This window comes from Anguilla anguilla, chromosome 10 (assembly GCF_013347855.1).
Source record: "Anguilla anguilla isolate fAngAng1 chromosome 10, fAngAng1.pri, whole genome shotgun sequence".
NCBI classification, from domain to species: domain Eukaryota; kingdom Metazoa; phylum Chordata; class Actinopteri; order Anguilliformes; family Anguillidae; genus Anguilla; species Anguilla anguilla.
In genome coordinates this window covers 47,226,912-47,253,503 of record NC_049210.1, presented here as the reverse complement: position 1 = coordinate 47,253,503, position 26,592 = coordinate 47,226,912, and the positions used below count along the sequence as shown (strand labels likewise).

The 26,592-nt window shown below is 48.1% G+C and overlaps 2 protein-coding genes across 4 annotated transcripts in view; both read right to left on the bottom strand.

Moving 5' to 3' along the window:
• agpat9l (1-acylglycerol-3-phosphate O-acyltransferase 9, like) lies at positions 1 to 9,684 on the bottom strand. 3 transcript variants are annotated; one of them, XM_035379903.1, is made up of 14 exons: positions 9,528 to 9,680; positions 9,042 to 9,064; positions 8,312 to 8,484; positions 7,711 to 7,777; positions 5,551 to 5,845; positions 5,221 to 5,295; positions 4,355 to 4,444; positions 4,001 to 4,094; positions 3,736 to 3,851; positions 3,051 to 3,106; positions 2,837 to 2,922; positions 2,400 to 2,528; positions 2,092 to 2,171; positions 1 to 1,196 (listed from the first exon to the last, which is right to left on the bottom strand). In XM_035379903.1, the coding sequence occupies exons 3-14, from the start codon at positions 8,453 to 8,455 to the stop codon at positions 1,097 to 1,099; spliced, it is 1,332 nt and encodes a 443-aa protein (XP_035235794.1). In that variant the 5' UTR covers positions 8,456 to 8,484; positions 9,042 to 9,064; positions 9,528 to 9,680; the 3' UTR covers positions 1 to 1,096. The 3 variants fall into 3 exon arrangements, with proteins under 3 accessions (XP_035235794.1, XP_035235793.1, XP_035235795.1); XM_035379902.1 differs by lacking the exon at positions 9,042 to 9,064 and having other exon boundaries at positions 9,528 to 9,684; XM_035379904.1 differs by lacking the exons at positions 1 to 1,196; positions 9,042 to 9,064 and having other exon boundaries at positions 2,088 to 2,171; positions 9,528 to 9,684.
• Positions 9,685 to 10,920: 1,236 nt separating this feature from the next.
• The window catches only part of adamts12 (ADAM metallopeptidase with thrombospondin type 1 motif, 12), a 35,376-nt gene continuing 19,704 nt past the window's right edge, over positions 10,921 to 26,592 (bottom strand). The window contains exons 11-25 of the mRNA XM_035435629.1: positions 25,761 to 25,906; positions 23,809 to 23,978; positions 22,563 to 22,696; positions 21,851 to 21,971; positions 21,473 to 21,717; positions 21,115 to 21,256; positions 20,800 to 20,926; positions 20,118 to 20,328; positions 19,686 to 20,018; positions 18,285 to 19,328; positions 18,004 to 18,156; positions 17,527 to 17,700; positions 16,317 to 16,463; positions 14,708 to 14,867; positions 10,921 to 14,603 (exon numbers count right to left, since the gene is read on the bottom strand). Of these exons, the coding sequence (XP_035291520.1) occupies positions 14,488 to 14,603; positions 14,708 to 14,867; positions 16,317 to 16,463; positions 17,527 to 17,700; positions 18,004 to 18,156; positions 18,285 to 19,328; positions 19,686 to 20,018; positions 20,118 to 20,328; positions 20,800 to 20,926; positions 21,115 to 21,256; positions 21,473 to 21,717; positions 21,851 to 21,971; positions 22,563 to 22,696; positions 23,809 to 23,978; positions 25,761 to 25,906 (3,423 nt within the window). The 3' untranslated portion in view covers positions 10,921 to 14,487. The remainder of the gene's footprint in view (positions 14,604 to 14,707; positions 14,868 to 16,316; positions 16,464 to 17,526; positions 17,701 to 18,003; positions 18,157 to 18,284; positions 19,329 to 19,685; positions 20,019 to 20,117; positions 20,329 to 20,799; positions 20,927 to 21,114; positions 21,257 to 21,472; positions 21,718 to 21,850; positions 21,972 to 22,562; positions 22,697 to 23,808; positions 23,979 to 25,760; positions 25,907 to 26,592) is intronic.

The window sequence follows — 26,592 nt, the reverse complement described above, 5'->3', positions numbered from 1 at the left end:
TGTGCTTTGGATACTTTATTTTTATTGTGAATTATTGTATAACTTTGTACCAGACAAGACCAGATATAATTGACAGAATTTAGTCATCTGGCTTTTAGCAGAACAGGTGACCAATTTGGCACAATTCACAGATCTTCTGAATGCAAGGCATTAAAAGCTCAGGGTGGTTGACAAACACCAGACGGGTGAATTAATTCAAGGGATTTATTTTAAATCAGTGATTCCCAGACCTCTCCACAGGTACCCTCAGTCAAATCCAGGTATTTGATGTGTTCCACCTCAAGAACACCTGATGCAACTAATCTTGAGGAGTTGCATCAGGTGTGCTCGAAACCTGGATTCGGCTGGGGAACCACCGTTTTAAATTTATACACAACAAAACAAAACAAAAAATTGCAATATCAATATCCTGTTAACATTCCCATCACCACATACAGAAAAAGTGGAGATAAGAAACAGGTTGCCATACTGATGAGATTACGTGAACACAAAAACACACACTGCAATACCTCAGTGGCAAATGAATGTGTACAGGAAGAGCATACTGTAAAGGGGATTCTTCTGTCTTTTTTATCATCGTCATGCCCAAATATTGGTGAAATACTTCAAAAACACTCAATTTTCTGAAATTGAGCAACATGATACGTGACATATACTGTATGGCAACAGCAGGCATTTTTCTGCAGGCATCTATTCACTCTTTAAAGTAAACCACTGTAAGTATGGATGAGTCATTACACATAAGCCTCAATAATGTGGCTGGAAGTACATTCAAATTCCACACTTAAGCAAGTTTTTTTTTTTTTTTTTTGTTAATATGCATTTCTAAGTGGGTGACTCATTATGGGTGAAAATACCTTGAAACCTGAAAATACCTCCTAAATGTTAGTCAATGATAACAACAAAACAAAACGAACCTGTCCCTTGGTTGTCAAACAAAGCGTTCTCATGTCCATATGTCCAACAGAAAGAAAAACAAAATGGCCGCTGTGCTGAGGCGTCCGGGTCATGAAGCACAGTTCAGATCAGAGACCTCCCCGCCCCCCCCGCGCTCTCTGACACGGGGAATCCGGAGCTCGTTAGCCACGCGCCGCGATCAGTCACTGCTGTCGTCCCCGACAACCATGTTGCTGTACATTTTCTGCTGCTCCTCCTTCAACGTCTCCTTCACCTTCCCTCTCTTCAGGCCCCCGTCCCTGCAAGGCCGCGCGGCGCACCGTTAGCGCCACAGCGTTAGCGGCCCACTTTCACCGTTCGCAGCGGCCATTTTGTTACGCTTGTTACAGACACACGCATTAATCTAATTACGCCACGCTGAGGACGTGTCTAAAGCTGACAAAGTGACGAATGTACTAAAGAGCCAGGCTATTTCACATCTTGACTTGCTAAAGTGTTTTTCCTAAACCAGTGTCAGTGCTAATTCTCCTGAACGTAAATATATTATCACAGTTATGTTAAGTTTTCAGTCACATCTGGCTCATTTTGTGATGGGTCCTAAAATATCCCAAACATTGTAAAAAAATCCCAGAAAGTCAGACATTAATTTGCTGGTGGTGTTTCCACGGTAATTAACGCTACATCTGGGCACAGACCGTGATTGACAGCCTGGAGCCGCGTGTGCAACAGCACCCCCTAGTGGCTAGAAACTGCAAAACAATCTCCAGCTCTGCCCAAGTATTATAATGCACAGCATGGGTTTGATCCACAGCTGGAAAACAGCAGTCTTAAATAAACTAAAGTTCCAGCCAGAGGATCCCACTGAGGCAGAATAAGGAAGGAGAAACGTCACAGAGAAAAATTGCCTCACCTAATTTAAATTCAGTTTGTCACATTATGTATAACAGATCGGTTCATAAATTGTTTGACAAGCCGTACATTTACAACAAATTATAGAATTGGTCAGATGTTACTAAGGAACATAGTATTGTACAGCAGTGAACTGAGTTGGTAAACTAACACACTGAGAACGTTCACTCATTGTGTACAACAGCAGACCGAGCATAGATTTGCAGCGTATACTGAACACACGTTCTCACATGAATACTCACGTTAGGATGTTGCAGTAGAGACAGAAAAAGCTGAATATCTTACCATGACAAGTCCACCAGCCCTCCCTGGTGTGCGATAGCAGATTTCACCCGGTTGGCAAACTGGACAGCATCCTCTCCTTCCTGTAGTCCAAACAATCGCAAATGCAAAGCGTGTTCACACTTGTGATTAGCATAAATCTACACCCCTAGAATACCATATAAGGAGGTTGGAATTCCATTTCAGGCAATTTAAAGAGATGTGCAAAAAAAGAGGTGGGGAAGGTAGGAGGGGCAGGTATAAGGGAGAAGGGGCAGGTATAGGGCAGCAGGGGCAGGTATAGGGTAGAAGGGGCAGTTGAGAGCTCATACCTCCTGCTCCATGGGGGGCAGGTACCACACGTTGCAGACGATGGCCCAGCTGGTCATCATCCTCAGCAGGTAGCTCACCATGCTGTACTTGGCACTGTTCCAGAAGGCATCGCCAAACTGGGGGTCGTACTGAGGGACAGACACAGTGAAAGAAAGGGTCACAGAACAACACTCCTCCTTCAACACAAGCATGTGTTAAACTGGAAATATTTACATCCTGTTAGAAGTAGTGAGAAAGGGAGCTCATACATGTGCTGATGTGTGGGTGCATGTGTGTGCGAGAGAGAGAGAGAGAGAGAGAGAGAGAGAGAGAGACAGCAATCCAGAATTCTGGAATGTTGGGCAACACACACACTGAAGGTCCAACAGTGGAAAGACAGAAAGAGGAGGAGAGACAGGCCCACTCAGTCTCCCACAGTGACAAGGGACAGTATTACCTTGATGGCCACAGGATATATCGTTCCTCCAATCTCAAAACTGCCCTTTTTAAACATCATGACCGATGTGTTGTTGATGCAGGTCCCTGTGACAGTGGCACAGTCATTTCACATAAAAAAATCCCACAGCATTGCACACAACCACAAGCACAACCACAACCACAACCATGAGCACAACCATGTTGAACAAATGACAACAAACTGTGTCTCTCACCTTCAGGGAAAATTAATATGGGAAGCTTGGTCTTGTCAGCCACATGATCTTTCAACCTAAAAACAGTAAAAGTGGACAGTGAACACATTTTCAGTGGTGAATTCTTAAGGTTCCTGGGTCCTAGCACCAGGCTAGCAAAATAAATGAATGAGCGTGTGTTATTAGCCTGTTCGATATGTAAACACTGCGTTAATGCGCCTCAACGATCTCTGATCTTTCCAATGTCACCTCCTCCACCTGCTTTATTATACAGCTGCCTCAGCTTCTGTGAGCTGTGTGATTTGTTGCGGAAATTCCAGAGTATTTCTGGGGGGGCGGCTAAGGCTAGGAATCGTGCCTGCCTACACAGAACTGCATGCCAGGGAGGCAGAACACGGCATGCTGGGAAGGGGCACTCGCTGCAGGGAGAGGTTTTATATTTCACATCTCCGGAGTTACCGTACATTTATATGAACCGTATAATAAATTGCTTAAAACTGCTGTTGAACACTGCAGCTAATGCCAAAGTCGCAAACTCAGATACAGACCGTGGGGCCAGCTGTGCAGTAAAAACTATTCCAGAGACTGATCTGCTATTCTGAGCATAACTACGGTGTTGCAGAAAATACGCAAAAAGTAAAATTAGGTAAGAGTTCAGAACAGAGTTTGACATGCGGCAGGAAGACGCTTTCATTTACCATCTCACCTCTGGGTCACAAGATGGCGATCTTTCATCTCTGATCTCTCAAACCAAATATGAGGACAAGATCTCACCATTGACCTCTGAATGACCCCCATCAAGCCACCATGCACCTGACCCACCTACGAATTGTGGAAAATTGAGCATTAACCCTTTTAGATCACAGGCGTGTATATTTTCAAGCAGAGTTTCACTCAGATCTTTGTCAAATAAGATAAAAAGAGATTCTTGTACTTATAAAGTTCCAAGATACAAAGCTAATCTCACTAACCATAGCATAGCAGCCATCATTGGCCAGAATTACGACATCAATCGGCGACGTGTGATTGGCCACACAAATCCCTCCCTTTTTGGGTCTGTTTTCTCTGCACAACAGAAACACAATTACAAACATAAACACAATTACAAACACAATTACAAACAGAAACACAACATAAACACAATTACAAACAGAAACACAACACAAACACAATTACAAACATAAACACAATACAAACACAATTACAAACACAGCAGTGCATTCCATCATACAGGATCCCACAGGATCCCACAGAGCAATGCTAGCTGTGATAATGATCGGAATCCACAGTGATCGGGTCACAGCTGTGCTCTGATTGGTCCTCACTTGTTGTGGTAGTGGATTGTGGCAGACAGGCCCCTGGCACAGATCCTGTAGCACATGAGGTGGACCAGCTCACTCAGCCAGTTCTTCGCCCTCAGGGAGAAAAATACACAGAGCTGAGGACAGCAGGATATCAATACCGAGGACATGCGGTATTTTTACATTACATTACAGGCATTTAGCAGATGCTCTTATCCAGAGCGACTTACACAACCTTTTTTTACATAGCATTTGCATTGCATCCATTTATACAGCTGGATATATATGGAAGCATTGAAGGTTAAGTACCTTGCTCAAGGGTAGAGCGGCAGTGTCCTACCTGATTAGATTACAAGCCCACTTCCTGACCCATGATGCTCTACGGCTGCCCCTCCTTCGCTTAGTAACCACACGGCTAATTCAGCCACTCACTGAGCTTCTGACCACATTCTGTACCGGCAAACTCACCTCTCCGTGCACAATTGACTTGATTGATGAGTTATTTCACGCATCATGCATGACATGAATCTGCACAAACATCAACCGCCCCTGACTGTTCCTAAGACGTTCACACATTAGTGTGCCCTGATGTAGATTATATTAGCTGTGCGGAATGCTTTCTCATCACGACAGCTTTTAATCTTCACTGACAACATAAAGACTGTGCAGGAGTGAAATGGCGCTTCGCAGCATTACCACGGGAGCTGCGCAATAAATCTGAACAGCCTGCTGCCGTTTACCCCGCTCTCGAGGTTCGGCTGCCAGTCCGAATTTATTTGCAATTCTGATCAAAGAAACACGGTGTAAAACAGTCGGGAGACGAGCCGTCGAATGACTCATGAACTACGCGCCGGGGAGGCGCTGGAGCCAAACCATCGATGATTAATTACCTGCTGCTGGGCAACAGCCCGACCACAGACGTTCCGATCACCAGCCAGCTCAGACCAATGGCCGCCAGGGTGATCCTGGAACAGAGAGAGAGTGGAGGAAAGAAGAGACTTCTCAGACAAAACTCCAGGTTTTGTTAACACACTATTCAGCTATAAAGACCAGACGACACAGCAGCGAGACGCAGACCCCGCCCATAAGCACAAACACTGAAACTCAGCTGGGAGGAAACACACACAGACGTGGGCGCAGTAGGCTGCTGGGTACACACGGCGAGATGGAGACAGCGTGTGTGTTTTTGGGCAGGTACGTGGCAGACGGGCGGGGCGCACCTGAGCGGGGCCAGCAGGCAGTAGCGGATGGCCACGCCCAGGCCCCAGAGGATGGTGAGGCGGAGGCTGATGTACTGGAAGTCGTTGTTGGTGCGCGTGAGCAGGTTCCAGGAGACCAGCTCCTCGGAGCTGAAGCGCTGGGTCACCTGGTCCTCCACGATGCTCTCGATGCCCTTCCTGTTGAAGTAGAAGACGTCGCTCAGGGTGAAGTCCCCGCCCACCGGGGGTTTGGGACGGCACCGCCGGAGGTCCCCGATCTCCTGCTCCATGGACCCGTCCCCCCGCTGGATGATCCCTGGGGAATACGGGGGACACGGGGGATTTGGGAGAAGTGGGAAACGTGATGAGTCGGTTTAAAGGGAATGTTAAATATCGCTTCAGTCCGGCAAGAATGACAGCCCACGAAGTGGGATATTAAAGGACTTCCACAGAAAGTGTTAAGTGCTGGTCAATCTTAGGAAGCTCTATAAAAATACTGAGCTAATCTATGCTTAGGACTATGTGGAAGAATTAAAAGGCCGCACACAGTAATGCAGGAACTGAAACTGGTCTAACCGATAGAAGGATATTATGTGGTGGGGAGGAACTAATTCTGAGAAAATGTTAAAATTATTTTGATAATTTTTGTTCAATTCCTTGGGTTCAGCCCATTTCGTTGGTTTCTGTTTCTTTAGGTTAGCGTTAATCTTTCTTCTGTTTGTTCGCAGTGCTTCATGAAGCAAAATAAATAAATAAATACAACAAAGCGCACAAAAAGGGAAAAAAGGTTCATAATATGATCATAATTCAAAGCATTTCCTCTATTTTAATTGGAATGTTTTCATAATTTTTGGTACTTTTTCTCTGTTTCTTGGTGTGAGGGTAAAATAATAATAATAACAATAATAATACTAATAATAACAACAATAATAGAAGACTTTGAAATCCGTTCAAAGTCATCCCAGTTGACACAATCACTTTGAACTGATTTCAATGTCCGATAAAAGTAGGAAGCCATGACACTGTACACTTGGTTTGGGCACGTATAACAATGAGTAACCAGAGATATCTGGAAGACATTACAGCACTCAATGTAGGTCAAAAGCCATTATCTATGAACTTGTACCGACTGGCTACGATTTCATCAGAGGTCTAACTGATAATGTCACACAATCTTCTTCCATTGACAGTGAAAGCGATAAAGCATCATTTTAAAGAACGAAATATGACAGAGAAATGTTTGTTAAGAATCTGTGACTGTATTTCCAGTGCACCTGAGGGATTTGAGCCAGTGTTGCATTTGGATCTCGAAGGTTCAGCTGTAAAGGTTTGTCGCTGACCTGTTGGCTCTGCAGCTCCTGACGCATTAAGTAGCGGAAAGAAATTTCCGCAATCTACAAATCTTGGGCGCAGCTACAAGAAGTGAGTTGCGAAACGCGGATTCTTGCAACACCTTTGGTGCCGACTGGCACAATCTGCCCGGTCTGCCTCAGCAGCCGGTGCCCGCGCGAGGCGGTCTGTCGAACGACCTTGACCGACACGCTCAGACAGTCACGCTCGTGTCCCCGAAACCGTCTCTGAGCGCGTGCGACCGCGCGGGGTCTGAAGTCCACCGGACGGGCCAGTGGGGAGACTCTCCGCCCGCGGTTTTGAAATTCGACCCGGAGATCAGGCCCGAGTGCCCGCTCATAAACTGGCACAACAAACCCAGAACGGTCCCCACTGAGACACGGCCAAAGGCTGGGAATCGGGACGGGCCAACAGTTTCAACATACAGTATACAGACACGCACACAACGAGGGCCAATTAGTGCACATATACAGCAGTGCGATTCTGTAATCAGACTGTAACAGAAAGCAGAGATAAAGGCATCTGATAATATCGGGAAATGTTTAGCGTCAGTGTCTGCAGTCAGAACCATTTCACAACCCCCCCCCCCCCCCCCCCATCTCATCCAGGACATCGAAGAGACCCCAACCCAAAAAGACAAGAGTACAACCTTATCAATCATCAGATCCTTATCAGACTCCAGTTTGATTTACAATGCAGCCCGACACTGTTATTGCACCGTTAAATTTAAATGCAGCAGACGGAAAGTTCCTGTTTGACAAGAACACAAATCATGCGCAAATTCTGCCAGCGCGAGTGAGTCACGCTGGCGCTGCGCAGCGACGCACTCACCGTTCGACGGGGAGGCTTTGAGGCGCTGCTGTTCGCCTCTCCCCCTCTGGATCCGCAGGGTGGCCCACTGCAGGAAGGAGAAAGCGCGGGTTATTCGAGGTGAGCTCCCACACACCACCGGACACGCTCCGCGCGTGGCTGACGGACGGTAAGCGCACACATCGCCAGCTGAGAGCGCGCACACAGCCACCGCTTAACATCAGAAGCCCGACTCACTCTTAATTAACGGCTGCAACCCCCCCACCCCAACCCCCCGGGAGCAGATAAGCAAACCCCCGAGTGAATAGCACCTCCATGCCTACGGCGGCCGTTAATTAGCCTGCCTGGAAATGACACTGAAGCATTTTTACCCCTCAGACGTTTTAATTTGACTGAATGCGTAAGCAGGGCAGGGCTGAGAAACTCCCAGGACCGCACGTGAGACCGAGGATCAGGATGACAGACCGCAGGCGGACGGAGGGTTAGCACGTTAGCACACAGGGTTAGGGTAAGAGACTACAGTTAGGGATTCAGGGGTTACCCCCACAGAGTCGACGCACGTTAGGCGTCCGAGCCTTTACAATGGCTGTTATACTGAGGCTGGCCCGAAGGACGGCGTTACCTCCAGAGTCTTCACCAGGACCTTCATGTAGACCTCGGTGATCCCCAGGGAGACCCCAAACATGGCAGGAAACATTATCAGCGCCACCACGGCGGAGAACCACATCCTGAGAACCGCGAAGGCCACATCCCAGCCGTCCTCCATCGCTCGAATCCTTCGTTAGTCCCGCTCAGCTAACAAGAGAACTCATTAGTGAGGCAGAGCATAGCACATCAGGGCTGCAATGCAGTGTAATGGGTAAGGAACTGGTCTTGTAACCTAAAGGCCACAGTCTGATGTGAGTAGGACACTGCCGCTGTACCCTTGAGCAAAGGTACTTAACCTGGATTGCTTCAGTATATATCCAGCTAAATGGATGCAATGTAATCTGCTTCTCTCTGGAGTGTCTGATAAATGCCTGTAACATACGTAATGTATTAAAATATTGGCAGAAAGAGACCACCTCCCACTAAGGAGACCAAACACTCTATCTTCTGGCCAGGAGGTTCAGCTGCTAAATTGTTGAGGTAAAAATAAAAAATGCTTCTTTTTTTTTTTTTTCTTAATTTAATTTTTTTTTTTGGGTGAAATCTAAAACTCAGTAATCCACCGTGACATCTGAGGTCACTTCCGTAAAAAGGCTGCCTTAGCTTGCTCCATTGCAACATTGCTGCATGTGTTAACTTGCAACAATGTTGCAAACTATCGCTGTCTTCCCCTCCCTCGGGATTTTAAATGTGAGAAAACGCACCTTTCAGCATTTGTCCGTTTTATCTAAAAAAAAACAAAACAAAAAAAACATCTAAATTGTAAAACTGCGAAGAAGCAAACAGAGAAGTGTTTTGCATGTGCCTGACTACGTTTATCAGCCTAGGATTGCAACACAACTTTAAAGTCCACGAAGCACAACTCAGGATCAACTACTGTAACCGGGCACTCATAGGTTCAGTGTATGGCCGCGCCAGATTGTGTGACAATTTAACGAGCGCGTCAACCTACATATCCACGATATATACGTTATGAGTTTTAATCAAAATAACAGAACAATGGTAATCACCATAACCGCTGTTATGCAACCATAAAAGCGTCTAACATATCCATACAGTAGTTTGGACACCTACTCCCACCGCACAAACTTTCATGCAAGACATTTCGGCTCAATCCAAAAACAATACCCTAGTTAGCAAACAGGCTAACTGGCTGACATTACTCTAGTTTGAAATCGAATGCAACCAACCTGAAAAGGGTTCCTCAAAAAATATTCCTCATTGTTCAACTTTGAAATGTTCGTGGCTGTCTTGATCTACGCTCAATCGCATTTCAGGAACTGACCTACCTTCAGTACCTACTATCTTTCTACTGTCAGAATACTAGCTCAAAGTTCAAACAAAACACTGAAATGTCCGTCAACATTGTAAACAGCGCCATCTTGAGGCGAGTTCGGAAGGAACAATATTTGTCAAAATACCACGAAAAAAAAAATACTCAACTCCAGAAGATTTGTTCTTTGGACTGGGCATAGATATGGCGCCTTCCATCTTTCTTGTAGTTTTAAATAGATTGTGCTAAACGTTCAAGTTCAACACCAGGAGATTAGGTGCTCATTGGGTTTCAGCTTTCGCGTCTTTGGTGGGGTGTGACTCGTTATGACCTGTGCTCCAGATCCATTGTTAAACTGCTGAAAGAATCGAGACACGATACTTTAAACCGCATCCTGGAACCGCAGAGGTAACATATGGTGGACCAAAATGCCATGAAATAAAAATAAAAAATAATAAAATCTGACATAAATGGGGTATTTCTACATTTATTTCATTTCTTTTATTTCTTCATTCATTTCTGTATGTATTTATTTCATGATTCATTTATTTCTGTAGCCTATATATTTATTTCCGTTTATAATCTTCAAAGTCTACTGGTCTTCTGCAAACCCACATCACTGCAGGTTTGGGTATCACTCAGTGATGTTTTTACACAATACATAAAAGGGAAAATTTAAGTGAGAATCAACCTGCAGGACTCCATCAAGCATGGGCATGCAAAGCACCACACGTCAGCTCCTGATTCTGGTTCCCCATGATGCCTGCCTGTACTGCCCCCAGTGGCGGTGGAATGAACTTACCATGAAGGTTAGGAGATCTTCCACTGCAGTCTGAAGACTCGGCCGCTTCACACGGCACACCTTGCCTCCTTTTCCTCAAATTTCACCTTGATTTCACGACACGTATGTACTTGAAAACCATGCAGTTTGTGGACCTTTTGTACAACACACAATTCTAACATTGTGTCATCAGAATTAAAAAAAAATGGTTTGGGAAATCACAAATTAATTATTGCCACAGTGCACAACTGTAAATACATTGGCAATACATTTGGGGATGTATGAAACATTTTCCCAACGGACAACATAACCAGCACATTCTTGATATAATTCCACCAGCCTAAACGGGCTTACTTTCCCAAGAGCAACACTCACCCTCCCTTCTGAATATAGCCTACGGTTCAAGCCAGGAGTTTAAGTTTTCATTTGCATAAAGTCAAAATGTATGAACTAATGTTACTCCAGGGAGCCAGATTTCAATAGGAACGCGACATCATCATTTCAGGAAAAACACAGCAACACAGAAGGATACTGGCATAGCATTTATTAGTGAAGACACGGACAGTACATATCAGCTGCGAAGCGTTCCTCGAGCATCGAGACCCATCGTCAAGACTGGAGAGTGATGACCTGCAACACCTCATGCGCTTTTAAATGCATGTGAACGTACAGCCCCCAAAGGATACAACAGCACCATCGGACAGAGAAAACAAAACAAACAAAAAAATAAAGGGGCATCTGAAACGTCAGTTCACAATCACTGCATTCCAAATATTGGCGAAGGAAAATGAAATCGTAGACGGTACAATTTGGAATTTTGATTCAGTAGAAAAAGGTGCACTTATATCTTTTTAAAACCTTTATGAATCAGCAGAGTTATGAATTGTAAAAACAAATGCCTGTTTTTTTTTTTTTTTAATGTTTAGGCAGATTATACTTTGGAACTGTGGGTAATGACATCACAGATTCTGGTGTGCTGGATATCTGCATCCCAGCCCTGGTAAGCGATCACTATCTTTATTTTACAGCTGCTAAATGTGCTAAATCCCCATTGCATTTCTTCCTCGTAGCTAGTTTGTTAGGTACCCAGTGTAGATTCAGTAGGCTTCTGTCACATGTGCAATGAAGAGCAATCTAAATAAATTTTCAAGGTCTTATTCAGGAGTGGAGCAGACCCACAAATAACAAGCACCAAATATACGACTGAATTAGCTGCTCGTCTCAATGAGCTCTTTCTGCCTTTACTGAGCAAACTATCGCAGTGTTCACAGGGACGCGAATCCGCTCAAACCTTTCTGAAGCACCAAAAAAACATACAGTGTCCCGCAGTAGCAGGAGTGAAAATCTATTATATTGCTCAGCTGACCAATGAAATGTTCTTTCAGCTGCTACGGTTTGCATGTTATACTGATATTTGGGTATCTTATACAGCTGCTATCATAAGGCAGCTCATACTGTATCTTATACAGCTGCTATCATAAGGCAGCTCATACTGTATCTTATACAGCTGGTATCATAAGCTCATACTGTCTCACACATTTCCACCATGAGCCTTGGCCACACATTTCCTCATGAGTGTGTCTTAGATACACATTAGACAAACAACATTGCGTCATCATAACATCTTTTTTTTTTAATCTACTGCCTTTCGGTGGGCTTGAAGAGGGAAACTGCACTAGACTGAGATGAACTTAAAGCCCCAGTGTTAAGTGTTCTACCCACCCAAAGGATCTTTTTTTTTCTCGTGTCAAATTAATGGAACAATTAGTGGAATATTTGTTTCATTATGTACAGCACACATCGGTGTGAACAAAATTACATGTAACTTCCCTACAATTAAATCTCACAGGAGACAATCATTGTTTTGAGATCAATCCTTCACTTGCGTGGCTAAAGGTAAAGCCAGCTTCTTAAAAATGATGCAAATAAAGTTTCCAGTTGTTGGTAAAAGAACAAAAACATTTTACGGTTACAATGTTTTCAGAAAGACATGGAAAAGGGCCAAATCAAATATTTTTTCCTTGTTTTGGACTGATATAACAACACACCTGCAGTTCAAATTTTTCACAGGATTCAAGAATTTGTTCATTTTCTCTCAATTGACAGTCAGATTTATGGTTTTATGACAATACATTTATGAAAATAACATTAAACCTGATCACCAGGAAACCTGGAATTATATATTATAGGCAAAATAAGAACTTATCTAAAAATATCTAAAGAAATACTAATAGAATTCACATGCTGAAACTGTGCATTCAACATTCCATGATCTTGTTAAAAAATGAGTATTTTATGACTGGATAAATTAACAATGTGGTAGTTATAACCTCCACTAAAAAACTGCCAGAATTTGCAGTTATATATACACACCGGCCATTATGAAGCTATTTATTATTACGAGGACCAAAAACCCTCGATTCATATATATTTAATTTTTACATATTTATATAAAATAATTACAAAGGAGGAGAAATGCCAGAAAAGGTACCTGTCCTTGTTATGGCCTACAGTCTGACGCTGTGTATTCTTGAACAATACAGTTCAAGAAATTAATAATATTATAGATATTTTTGGGTTTTCATACTGCCATTGGAACTTGGTAGTTTGGGTCTGTTACAAACTTAGATTCTGTTGATCGGTTCATGATACAGATAAAAGACACACAGTAGGTTGTATTCATGCACATGTGCTTTCTGACACTTTCCACAGGCTTATATTCAGCCAAACTATTCACTCAGCTAAAGGGTCAGCCAAATAGTCTTGAACCAAAGAGATAATTATGCCTTGTGGCTCTATACACTATAATTGGGTCATTGTTCAATAATGGAGAGGTACCCACTTTAAGCAAACCTTTAATCCTTTTCATTTTCCCAAAAGTGGAATTAGTTCCCTGGGCGTAGAGTACAGGTGTAATTATCTGGTTTGATTATCATCGCTTGATTTTTCTTTTCTTTCTGAAGGTCACATGTTATGTCCAACAACGGCTCTGAATAGCTTCTGTAGCCCATGGGTATCACACACTGAGGGAAGCACACTCAAAATGAAACTGGTTTTCTGCTGTAATGATTTAATAAATAAGGAAATGTCTCTTAGTTACGGGTTCTGTTCTGCTCCTCATTTAAATGTGCAATCGGGTTAAATGTCCTTAACGGCGTTTTGGATCTGTTTTCAAAGCAGCCTTTTAACAAAGTTCTGAGAGAGAATACTAGGAATAATACGCAAGTGAGCTCTGAAATGAATAATGTATTTTACCACAGTATTCATCTTCAGGGATGAGGATGGTGATTATTGTTTTTGCCAAACGTAGTGCTCAGGGACATGGCTGTGCGCTGAGACCTGGTCTCCACAGAAACGGTTTCCAGTACGCACTTCATATAGCATTGTGTACTGATGGAACTCTGCGTGAACCAGAAAATATATCATGCATATATCATCATCTTTCCCCACCTTATTTGTAAAAGCTGTAAAAATTTGTAAAAATTTTCCCATGTCCTAAACAAAGATTGTTTTACTGAAACGGACCCTGTAGTAAAATACACAGTCACTGCTATTACAATCATTCCAAAAAAAAAACTCACGACTGAGTGGACGTTGCCATAGCACCAGCGTGAAACAGTGATGTCATAAGAGATGCTTTGGGTGGCCAGAGTACCCAGCGCTCTGTGGGAATGCCTCAGAGTCACAGACAGAGGGTCTGTTCTGAATCACAGACAGAGGGTCTGTCCTGAATCACAGAGCAGAGGGTCTGTCCTGAATCACAGACACAGGGTCTGTCCTGTCTGGGTCCGGTTTGCTGAAACACTGAGAACAGACTGTACAGAAAAAAGCACCATAAGAGAACGTACAGTCCCACGCACAAAACCGCCGTTCCTCAAACAGACCGTCCCACCCCTCGGTGGGGTCGTGCCGAAATGGAGTGGAGCTCCTGCTTCGTACCACAGCAGGCGGATGAAAGCCTGCAAGCTGGGGGTGCGTGTGGATGAAAGGGGGTTTGTGAGACCCTGTCTGGGGTGTGAGCTGTTGCCTTAAGTCCATCGGAGGAGGGGTGTGGGCGGGGCTTGGGCGGGGCATGGGCGGGGCGTGGTCGCCATGGTTACCCCGCGCAGGTGATGCAGCACTGCTTGCGGATGGAGCTGAGATCGCAGCGGCCTAGGAGCTTCAGCTTCTCGCAGAAGCGCGTGGACATGCTGTCCTTACTGCACCACGGGACTACAGGGGGGAACAGGCAGGAATAAACGGCCCATGCAGTAATATAATAATTACTATAATAATAATAATAATTACTAGATATAATGGCGGGTAGACTGCCCTACCTGGTCTCCTCCTGCACTCCCTCAGGTTGCACTTGCGGAAGCTGTCGGGCCTCGTTCTCTTCTCACACTGGCTGCCGCTGTCCCCGAGCTGCGGCTCGCCGGATTGGCCCACGCACCGGACCACCCGGTGCTGCACCCCTCCCCCACAGCTCGCTGTGCACTGGAAACACAGCACAACAAATACACATTAGCACCGCTAGGTTCTTTTGGAATGTTCTTTTTTCAGAATTCCAAGTCAGTGTTCTAGAACCCCATTGTTTGCAATAACCAGCAGTGATTGTGACATCAGCATTAGAACGTTCAGCTGAGCCTGAGCTGGGATTTGTATAAATGCAGGTGAAAGAGAGATTTAAATCATCTGCCTTCTGCACTCTAAACTATCAAGAATGTGCATGAAGATGATATATGATCATGATATATATGTGTCACAGCTTAACTACACAGCACACACCGCCTCTGTCTCACTCTCTGCTGCAGGGAGTCTGACCCTCCTCTTACGAGCACTGAATCTGCTCTGAGAGGAGGAGGTGATGACTGTTCTGTTGCAGCATGCTCAGTCTCCATTCCAGCTGTCACGACAAGTCCTGGTGAGAACCAGCTGAATGTGTTTGTGTTTCTCTGCAGAATCCGCACTTAAACTGGCCATGGAATAAAGTTTCAAAATAAAAGTAGCGTGCTTTTTTCAGTAAATAAATTTTAATAAGAGAATTCAGTAATGTGATCTATCCCAAAAAGAATTGCCTATGTGTGCATGTTACTTTTTCACCTTCAATCTTAAGCAATGTATTCATACTTATATTGAAAAAAACTTCAATAAAACCATTCTTGTGATTATCCAGAGTGAAAACAGTGATTTCAGTTCAGTTAAATACATGTAAACAGCTCTAAATGAATGGAAGACACACAGAACTATCCGCAAAACTACAGTCAGCCATAAAGGTGGATTACTACTGGTACCCATTTTGTTTATTTTATAAATAGCTGACTACAGGCTCAGCCACAATTTATATAATCTCCAGAAGTTCCCAGATGAATCATCAGCTGAAGGGTTTATCTTGAAGGGAGATTGTGAAGCATGCAAAGATACCATCAGTAATGGTGAGCATGTGTTGTAGTGGAAAATTGGCTTAAAATTGAATGTTTATCAAACTTAACGGGTGCTTTCTGGAAGGAGAAGCAGCCTGTCATCACAATACACAAATCTGAAGACAATGACCCTCGTTTCCTGCAGTTTAAGGGCTTTCATTTGATAAGAAGTTGCAGCAGACAATCGATACTGATGTGATTTTCAGGAAGTTCCAGACAGTTACTGTCCTTCAGTTTGTCAGTGAGACGTTTGTGTTATCAGCGTATCACTGCTAGGTTTATGGTTTATGCATAAGCACACCGGAGTGGGAGAGTGAGCAGAACTCATGCAGACCCGATCAATACATCGATCAGAAAGGCCAGACTGACAGTTAGTGCACGCCAGAGTGCAATGGGAAGGACACTGAACAGGCAAACGTCTCAGACGATATGCGCTCTGCGTCTTCCCTCTCCGTACTAATGCGGCCTGAGCGTGTAAAGCAGCTCGTTTACACTCACGCCCCGATTCCTCCGCTCATCTCACCTCCTCCCAGTCCTCCGTCACCCACTGGCTGCAGCGGCGCTGGCTGCAGGCCTCTGTGCTGTTGGGCCTCTGGGCCGGGTGGCAGCGGTTGTACTCGGGACAGTAGACCAGGCGTTCTTTCAGGCCCTCCCCACAGCTCTTGGAGCACTGACGGAAGAGAACGCAAACCCATTAGGCCCCCCAAATTACACTGAAGTTTGCCAGACAGTAGGCCCCCCCAAATTATGCTGAAGATCACCAGACATTAGGCCCCCCACATTACACTGAAGATCGCCAGACAGTAGGCCCCCCCAAATTATACTGAAGATCACCAGACATTAGACCCCCCACATTACACTGAAGATCGCCAGACAGTAGTCCCCCCACATTATACTGAAGATCACCAGACATTAGGCCCCCCACATTACACTGAAGATTACCTGACAGTAGACCCCCCCAAATTTACACTGAAGATCGGCAGACAGTAGGCCCTCCCCACATTACACTGAAGATCGGCAGACAGTAGGCCCTCCCCAAATTATACTGAAGATCGCCAGACAGTAGGCCCCCCAAATTACACTGAAGATCGGCAGAAAGTAGGCCTCCCAAATTATACTGAAGATTGCCAGACAGTAGGCCCCCCAAATTATACTGAAGATCGCCAGGCATCTGCAGTCAGTGTCCTCACAGTGCACATTCTGCACTGAATCTGCACTGAATAAACAGGTCATTTATCTCCCTCCTCTCTCTGTGAGGCTGTGAATACAGAACACGTAACAGCTGGTGAAAATCGCAGAGCTTGCTATGGAGGTGCTGCTCGAACTGGGGAAATGCCAGCAGCTGCCAGACTAGAATTTTAATGCATTATAAAGATAAGAAATGTCTTCTCAAATGTAAGAGGAAAGCTCATTGTTGCACTGAAATGTGGCCATATAAAATAAGAACATGTGCTTGCTGTATTTTTTTTGTTCAATTCTACATTGGCTAATCTGTTATGTAACAGATTTGTATTTAGACTTGGTATTTAAATAAATAAAATGAAATGTACTGAAACAGAAATACATTTTAAATCCGTTCAGACTGAAAAAGCCCTGCTCTAGCTGTTGAATGAGGTGTGCTTTGTTAGGGCTGGAGTGAAAACCTACAGGATGGTAGGGTTTGTCACTGCTGTAGGACTGGGGATAGGGTTAGGAGACTGAAAGAGTGCTGGAACATGGGACGCTCGCTGTACCTGGCCCCAGGGTGAGGTGTGCCAGTCCAGGCAGGGCAGGGGGGCACAGGGCAGGGAATTCTGGGGCTTGTAGGCCAGAGCCTGGCAGTGGAAGGGCCGCAGCTGCCGCTTGCTCTGGTTGTCGATGCACTGCACGTCCCTATGCCTGGTCCCGCCCAGACAGCCTTCTGGACACTGCGGAGAGCCAGGAACAACCAGGAACAATGTTCCCATCTTTAGGAACACTGTGAAACTGGTCGTGGAGGTCAGGAGCTTCAGAAATACGCCCCAAATGAGGCTCAGTAACTCTGCATACTGAAATGATTTCACGAGGGCGATACTGATCGCCATACCACACATTCCATTTTTACAGCTATTTTTAGTGTTCCTGCACTTCAGCCCTGACCACTACCCACTTTCCCTCTTGCTCTCCATTCTGTTTCCTCTCTCTCCCTCTCTCCTCTCTCTGACCATCCCTCTCTCTGGTCCTCCGCTCACCTTACTCCAGTTCCCGCTGTGCCAGGTGGCACAGGGACGCAGCTGGCACCTCCGGGCCGGTTCGGGCATGTTGAGGCTGGCACAGTCGCTGTCCCGTCCGGAGCTGCAGGTCACCGTTCTCCACACGGCACCCAGCCCGCAGGTGGTGGAGCACTGGAGCAGGACAGAGAGGATGCTGGGAATCCATCGGTTTTAAATCACACACAGCCGGATCTCACCGGAAGAGTTCACACTTAAAGACCAGACAGACTTAAAATCCAGAGGATGGTTTCTGCCCCTACCTCACTCCAGTTCCCAACCACCCAGGAGACGTCTGCCATGGCGGTAGGCTTGGGGGTGGGCCTGGCGGTGGGTTTGGCAGTGGCCTTGGAGGTGGGTTTGGCGGTGGACTTGGCGATGGGTTTGGTGGTGGACTTGGCGATGGGTTTGGTGGTGGCCTTGGCGATGGGTTTGGTGGTGGCCTTGGCGATGGGTTTGGTGGTGGACTTGGCGATGGGTTTGGTGGTGGACTTGGCGATGGGTTTGGTGGTGGCCTTGGCGATGGGTTTGGTGGTGGCCTTGGCGATGGGTTTGGTGGTGGCCTTGGCGATGGGTTTGGTGGTGGCCTTGGCGATGGGTTTGGGGGTGGCCTTGGCGATGGGTTTGGCGGTGGGCCTGGCGATGGGTTTGGCAGTGGGCTTGGCGATGGGTTTGGCGTTCGGCTTGGCGGTCTCGTAGTCGCTTCTGTAGTTGACCGCGGCACCCACCCGGGGATGGTGCCCCTTGGGCAGTGGGCTGGCACTGCTCTTCCTAGGGGGCACGGTGGTGCTCCTCAGCCCAGTTTTTAGGACCCTCACGGTTGGGTGAATGACCTCGGGGGTGCTGCCCCTCTCCGGCGTGCCAGGGCGAGAGCGCTGGGTACCCCTGGGCCCGCCCCCCCCGGGCCCGCCCCCCCCGGGCCCACCCGCGGTCCTCGGCCTCCACTTAGTGTCAGGCTTGATAAAGGGTGGGGGTTTCGGGGCAGTCCGTGGGTACTGTCCCATCGCCCTCAGCGTACGGGGGGTGCTGGTGTGGGGCGATGAGGTCGTAAAGGTCACCGTAGAGGTAGCTCCCGTTTTGGGTGTGGTCACCGTCCGAGAGGCCCGAGTCGTAGCACCGATCTCCACCTCGTCCTCAGTGGCAGCAGTGGCTTGGTCGCACCCAGGGGTGTATACGGTCTCTGGTTCCGACAGCAGGAAATTGGGCGTGCTCCCTTCTTCCTCCTCCGTGACACCCGTTTCTCCGGATTCCCAGCCGGCGGGACTGGGAATCGGGGTGACCCCCCCCTCGTCCACGGCGTTGGGTTCCTTCACCACAATGAAATTAAACTCATAGTCCTCAGGGTCAATGATGTCAGGAGGCGGGGATGGGGACAGAGAGCGGGTGGGGGTGCTGGCAGTAGGGGTGGAGGCAGGGTTAGTGATGGGGGAGGTGCCAAGGTTGGTGGAGGTGGTTGGGTAGGTGGCAGGGTTGGTGGTGGGGGAGGTGTCAGGGTTGGTGGAGGCGGTTGGGTAAGTGTCAGGGTTGGTGGTGGTGGGGGTGGGGGAGGTGTCAGGGTTGTTGGTGGTGGTGGGCAAGGTGGCAGGGTTAGTAGTGGGGGATGTGGCAGGGTTGTTGGTGGTAGTGGTGGGCAAGGTGGCAGGGTTAGTAGTGGGGGATGTGACAGGGTTGTTGGTGGTGGTGGTGGGGGAGGTGGCAGGGTTAGTAGTGGGGGACGTGGCAGGGTTGTTGGTAGTGGTGGGCAAGGTGGCAGGGGCGGTGGGTGATGGTGCCACGGTTGAGGAGGATTGATAAGGCCCCCAGGGCTGGGTTTTGGGGGCCAGGGTCGTTGCCTTGGGGACGACCCTCCACACCTTCTTCCTGGTGCTGGAAGGGCAGCTCTGCAGAGCACACAGGGACTTGGAGCGGGGCTTGCTGGTGATGTTGCACCTGACTTTGGGGGCGGTAACGCAGGTGACCGTCCGAGACCTGACTCCTCCCCCACACGTCACAGGGCACTGAACAAGAGAGCAAAAACCCCGAAAACAAGAACAAAGGTGAAATACACAAAATTCACCGTGTTAAGAAACAATGCACAGGCCCAGAACGGAGCTCACCTCTCCCCAGGAGCCCACGGCCCATTCGGACCCGCAGGGCAGGTCCCGGTGGCACGGCACCACGGGTTTGGGTTTGAGGAGACTCCGGCAGTCCCCGGGGTTCAGGACGCGCTCCTCCCCCCCGACGGTGCGGACGCACAGGACCGTGCGCTTCTTCACCCCAGAGGGCCCACAGGTGGCCGAGCAAGGCTGCCATCCCCCCACCCACCACCTGGGGGCGACACACAGAACATGGAGCACACAGCAACACGGTAAGACACGGCAACACGCAGTAGCACGCGATAACACATGGCAGCACGCGGTATGGTTTGCTCGATATGAAAATAATTTGGGCTCTAGGGTCGGGAGGGCTGGCAAGTATGCAGCAGTTCTCAGGGGGGCTGCAGGTTGTACTGGTTTTGGCTCAAACCTTAAAATCAACAACCCATTTAGACTTGGGAAACCAGTCGATGTACATTACCTGTGCCATGAATCTCTTTAATAAATAGCAGAAGTTGGAATTAAATGGCTCTGCTACCCCTCCGTGCCTACCTCTGGGGTGGAAAATATGGGGGTCATATGTGTAAAATTTAAAGAAACTACATTTAAATTTTTTTTTTTAAGAATTAGGGAATTGGCTGATGTTTGACGGATTTAGGCCAACCATTCATTTCCTACAGCATGGCTGTGATATGTGGCCTACCTGGCGGGACAGTCCATTTTCTTACACCTGCGGTGTCTGTCTTCTGGTCGCTTGTCTGCATTACAGAGGGACTCTTCCACCACCCCGACCTCAGCTTCAAAACACCGCACCGGCTGATGCTGGAGCCCTGTGATTGGACAGCGAATAGACCCTGAGACACTGGCTGCAGTAACTGACAGCTGCCACTCACACATACACAGCCTATAGACTCACTACATACATTTCCCTGTAAAGCTGAATCTCTAATACAGCTAATGTAGGACCGGATAAATATATATTCTGATATATATGAGAAGAAAGACAGACACACATTACCTGCCCCACAGGAAGTGCTGCAGTCGGTCCAGGCCCCGAATTTCCACCTGTACTCAGGTAGGATGACCTCGTTGCCTTTCTGGCGTCTCTTCTTGATGGTGTACTCATACCTGATGCCCGGGTTCTTCTCCTGGTACAGCAGCTGGACAACAGGGTGACATCATCACCTCCAGAGACCTATACTCTATATTATAATGTATGCAGACTTTGACAATATGTTTATCAGTCTTACTATGCTTACACATACTTCTGGAAGAAAATTTCTGCGGGTATCTTTATCTTGAAAGCAGAGGTATAATTTGTCCTGCCTAATGTTTCATACATACAGAGCAATGGGTTTATAGAGCACACTGCTTACCTGGATCATGATTGGCTCCTTGGTGGGCCCAGAGGAAGTCAGGTTCTCCAGGTTGCCTTTCCGTTCATAGTGGAACAAGGCCCCCCCCGCTTTGTAGTCCCCGTTCCACTGGATGATGTAGCGCCCGTTCAGGTAGTACTCCTCCGGGTCCTGCCCCCTCAGCGCCAGGAAGTTCCCCGACTCCTGGACCTCCTGCACCAGGATGTCCCGCGCCCCCTCCGGGATCAGGCCCACGTCCACATAACCTGCAGAGCAGGGGGGCGGGGGGGGCGGGGTGAGGGAACGGGGAGACACGCTCGCGGGGGGGTGGGGGGAGGGAGGGGGGAATGACTAAAAATGACTCACTGGGGGGACGAGAAAACCAGCGGTCACCCTTACCGTAGCCCTCCCCCCCGTCAAATTCTTTGTGGACCGTCTGGCAGGTGGTGCCGTCCCCCAGACACACCCCACAGCGGTCCTCCATGGCGTTGGAGTCGATGCCGTAGTCACAGCCCACGTCCTGGAGCCACGTTTCAGGAGAGGGGGGCAGACACAAACGCACAATAAACCACAACGCACAAACACACAGAGAGAAATGTGCACAGTACAGATCATATGCCTCTTCAAAACCCTTAAATGCCACTTCTTAAAACAATACAAACAGGGAGAAACATGTCAGTTAGACACTACAGACACTAAAATAAACTAAAAATATTGTCCTTACTTCAATTTTAGAAGACCAAGGGTGCAGTCACAGTCACTGATGTGTACCATTGAAACAGTTCAAACCTGCTTGCCTCATAAAAGTAAGCCAGTTAGCCTTGATAAGAGAGGTGGAGAGAGAGAGAGAGAAAGAGAGAGAGAGAGAGAGAGGTGCAGAGAGATGCAGAAAGAGAGAGAGGCAGGGAGAGTGAGGCGGAGAAGGAGAGAGAGGTGGAGAGAGAGGAGAAGAGGAGAGAGAGGTGGAAAGAGAGGCAGAGAGAGAGAGAGAGGGAGGAGGCCCGTTGGCAGGCAGAGAGGAGAAGAGGAGAGAGGGGTGAAGAGAGAGGCAGAGAGAGAGAGAGGGAGGAGGCCCGTTGGCAGGCAGAGAGGAGACATACCGCCACTCTACCTTGCACACGCCGTTGACGCAGATGCTCCTGCTGTGGTTGAGGGTGAAGCAGGGCGTCCCGTCCAGCACCGCGTCCAGCATCTTCTCCGAAAACTGCTCGTCCACCGGGCGGCAGTGCAGCTCGCAGGGGGTCGCTGGGGCCGGGGGGGGGGGGGGGGGGGGGGGAGAAAGAGAGGAGCGATTGGAGAAGTGGGGGAGAGGCAGGCGCAGGAGCAGGACAGCAGAAGGATATAGATGAAGGGATGAAATAGTGCAGAGATAGGGGAGATGAAGAAGGAAGGAATGTGATAAGAATAAGATAAATGCTGCAGACATTTTCCATTCTGAAAAAATACGAAAATCATAATGAAGCCTCAAAAAAAGAAGAGAAAATAAGGAAGCAGCTGAAAGTATTCGAATGTCTTCTTCAGGATGTTTTTTAAAATTATCATTCATTATCGTAACTAGCGACAGCTAACTAGTCATCATAACCAGCACCACCACCATGTGACTGAGAGGGTAACATGAATGATGCTGATGGGGACTGGGGTAGGGCCTGTTCTGAGTGGTTCTGCCGTTTTGTTTGTCGGGTGAGGTTGTGGGTGCTAAGAGAGAAAGAGGGTGGCGGGGGCGTTTAGAGAGAGAGAGGGGGGCGTGGCGGGGGCGTTTCGAGAGGGAGAGGGGGGTGCGGCGGGGGTGTTTAGAGAGAGAAGGGGGCGTGGCGGGGGCGTTTCGAGAGGGAGAGGGGGGTGTGGCGGGGGCGTTTAGAGAGAGAGAGGGGGGCGTTTAGAGAGAGAAGGGGGCGCGGCGGGGGCGTTTAGAGAGAGAAGGGGGCGCGGCGGGGGCGTTTAGAGAGAGAGAGGGGGGCGTGGCGGGGGCGTTTAGAGAGAGAGAGGGGGGTGCGGCGGGGGTGCTTAGAGAGGGAGAGGGGGGTGTGGCGGGGGCGTTTAGAGAGAGGGGGGTGCGGCGGGGGCGTTTCGAGAGGGAGAGGGGGGTGTGGCGGGGGCGTTTAGAGAGAGGGGGGTGCGGCGGGGGCGTTTCGAGAGGGAGAGGGGGGCGTGGCGGGGGCGTTTAGAGAGGGAGAGGGGGGCGTGGCGGGGGCGTTTAGAGAGAGAAGGGGGCCCGGCGGGGGCGTTTAGAGAGAGGGGGGCGCGGCGGGGGTGTTTAGAGAGGGAGAGGGGGGTGCGGCGGGGGCGTTTAGAGAGAGAGGGGGGGGCGTGGCGGGGGCGTTTAGAGAGGGAGAGGGGGGCGCGGCGGGGGCGTTTACCGGTGTACGGGACAGGCACCCACTCGTACAGCTCGTTCTGGTACGGCACGGTGTCGAACTCGCTGCACTGCATCTCCCGAAACGACGGGCGCTCCTTGGCGCACGGCTTGGTGTTGCAGACGCGATAGCGCTTCCTCTCGCCCGTACAGTACTTACCGCCAAACTCCGGCCTGGAGAAACAGCACAGTTTAGCATGTAGAGCCCTCTGGACAAACAGCAACACAGTTTAGCATGTAGAGCCCTCTGGACAAACAACAACACAGATTAGCATGTAGAGCCCTCTGGACAAACAACAACACAGTTTAGCATGTAGAGCCCTCTGGACAAACAACAACACAGATTAGCATGTAGAGCCCTCTGGACAAACAACAGCACAGTTTAGCATGTAGAGCCCTCTGGACAAACAACAACACAGTTTAGCATGTAGAGCTCTCTGGACAAACAACAACACAGTTTAGCATGTAGAGCCCTCTGGACAAACAACAACACAGTTTAGCATGTAGAGCCCTCTGGACAAACAGCACAGTTTAGCATGTAGAGCCCTCTGGACAAACAACAACACAGTTTAGCATGTAGAGCCCTCTGGACAAACAGCACAGTTTAGCATGTAGAGCCCTCTGGACAAACAACAACACAGTTTAGCATGTAGAGCCCTCTGGACAAACAACAACACAGATTAGCATGTAGAGCCCTCTGGACAAACAACAACACAGTTTAGCATGTAGAGCCCTCTGGACAAACAACAACACAGTTTAGCATGTAGAGCCCTCTGGACAAACAACAACACAGTTTAGCATGTAGAGCCCTCTGGACAAACAGCACAGTTTAGCATGTAGAGCCCTCTGGACAAACAACAGCACAGTTTAGCATGTAGAGCCCTCTGGACAAACAGCACAGTTTAGCATGTAGAGCCCTCTGGACAAACAGCACAGTTTAGCATGTAGAGCCCTCTGGACAAACAGCACAGTTTAGCATGCAGAGCCCTCTTATTTTGCTGAAACGGCAGAACAAAATGAGTAGAAAGCTCACCAATCTGTTTTTAAATGAGTAATATCCTTAAGCTGTCCTAAACTGAGAACGTGATGAGTCTGGGGTCACCTGCACCTCCAGGTAAAACCCGTCCGTCACAACCAGACATCGCCATGGAACGTCACGCGAACGGACACATCTTACACACGTTTCCGCGGCGACACATTCGCTTTGGTTGCCTGGGAAACCGCGCTGCATCATAAATCAACAGAACAATTCCCGGCTCTGATCCGCAGTGTCGCTATGATAAACTACCCGGCTTTCGCAACAATTGAGTTTGGGACGAAACGATTTTTCAGATGCCGGTAAATGTCGGCAATAAGGCTGCATCCATAACCTTCTCGCCATGAAAATATGCACATTTCTGGGAGTGGAAAAAAAAGCATCTGCCAACAGTATTTGGATTCTGATTGATTCTTTATTTCTACCCACATACACTATCTACCCCACTCCATACCCGTAAGAGAATAGACATTAAAAATAAGGGAATTATTTTTTGAGCTGCAGATAGGTGACTTCTTGCCATTTGCTCATAAACAAGAATATGTCAGTAACTGAAATATGCATTTCTCTTAATGCTTACCAAATGCTGAAAAACCATAAATAACATGGCCTCTGTTAACTGTTATATTTACTGTAGCTCCCAAGCTTCAGGTGCAAGTGTGTGTGTGTGTGTGTGCGTGTGTGTGTGCAGGTGTGCGTGTGTGTGTACGTGTGTGATTGTATGCGTGTGTGTAAGTGTGTGAGTGGCCATGGGCAGGTGTGTGCCCATAAAAACCTGAAAGGATCCCTAATCAGCAGCTGCAGGGAGGGGGAATGAGGGAGGAGGGAGGAGGAGGGCGGTAATGACTGAGCAGTGGTGATTGGGGAGGGGCGGGGGGGGGGGGCCCGGGGGGTGGGACGGGGGCGGAACGGTGACTCACTTGGGCTTGTTACACTCTCTGTTGGCGGCCTGTACGCCGGCCCCACAGGTGCGGGAGCAGTGGGACCAGGCGCTCCACGCCCCCCACCCACCGTTCACCGTCTCCGGAAGCTTCCCCACGACCACACACTCCCCGGAGATGCACCACTGCAAAGGGGGGGGGGGGGGGGGTGGTGACGGAACCAACAGCACACCGTTACACTTTCCACATGCTTCCAGAAACACATCGGCAAAATCGTCCATAACTGTCTCTGGTGACACTGCCTCTGTGAACGCGATGTCACCCCCACCGGTGATGGTGATGGTGACCCCTCCCTCACTGGTCGACCCCGTGGGCAATTATCTGCAGTTTTGCAGGGCCACAGTCAGCCAGACCATAAAATACACCAACAAACCGAAAAAACCAGTGTTTTAACAAGAACCGCTCAACAGCCCTCCATTTAAAAAACTGGGCTTCTCAGCCCCTGTCCCAGATTAGCCTCAAGAAAGTCGGTTTTTGTTCCAGACAATCTCTTGATAAATTAATGTCGTTAAAAGCTGAGCTCCAAGGCTGTGTAGCTCCATTATTCAGCGCTGAAACGTATTCAAACTCAACGCAGGTTCGGCTTCACTGGCGTTTCAGTTTCAGGTGTTTTTGGCTGATTTCAGCTGTTAATCAATACAGAACCATCTTCTTAAGAGGAATCATTTGCCACAGTACATTACAGATAATGAAAGCTGTATTTGCCAGAGGAGTGGTTTGACTCATTAAAAGTCCCTAAATGAACATGGAACATTTATTCTTTGTAATCTTCCGACATAATGCAGCATCAACAGGTTAAATAATCCCTCAT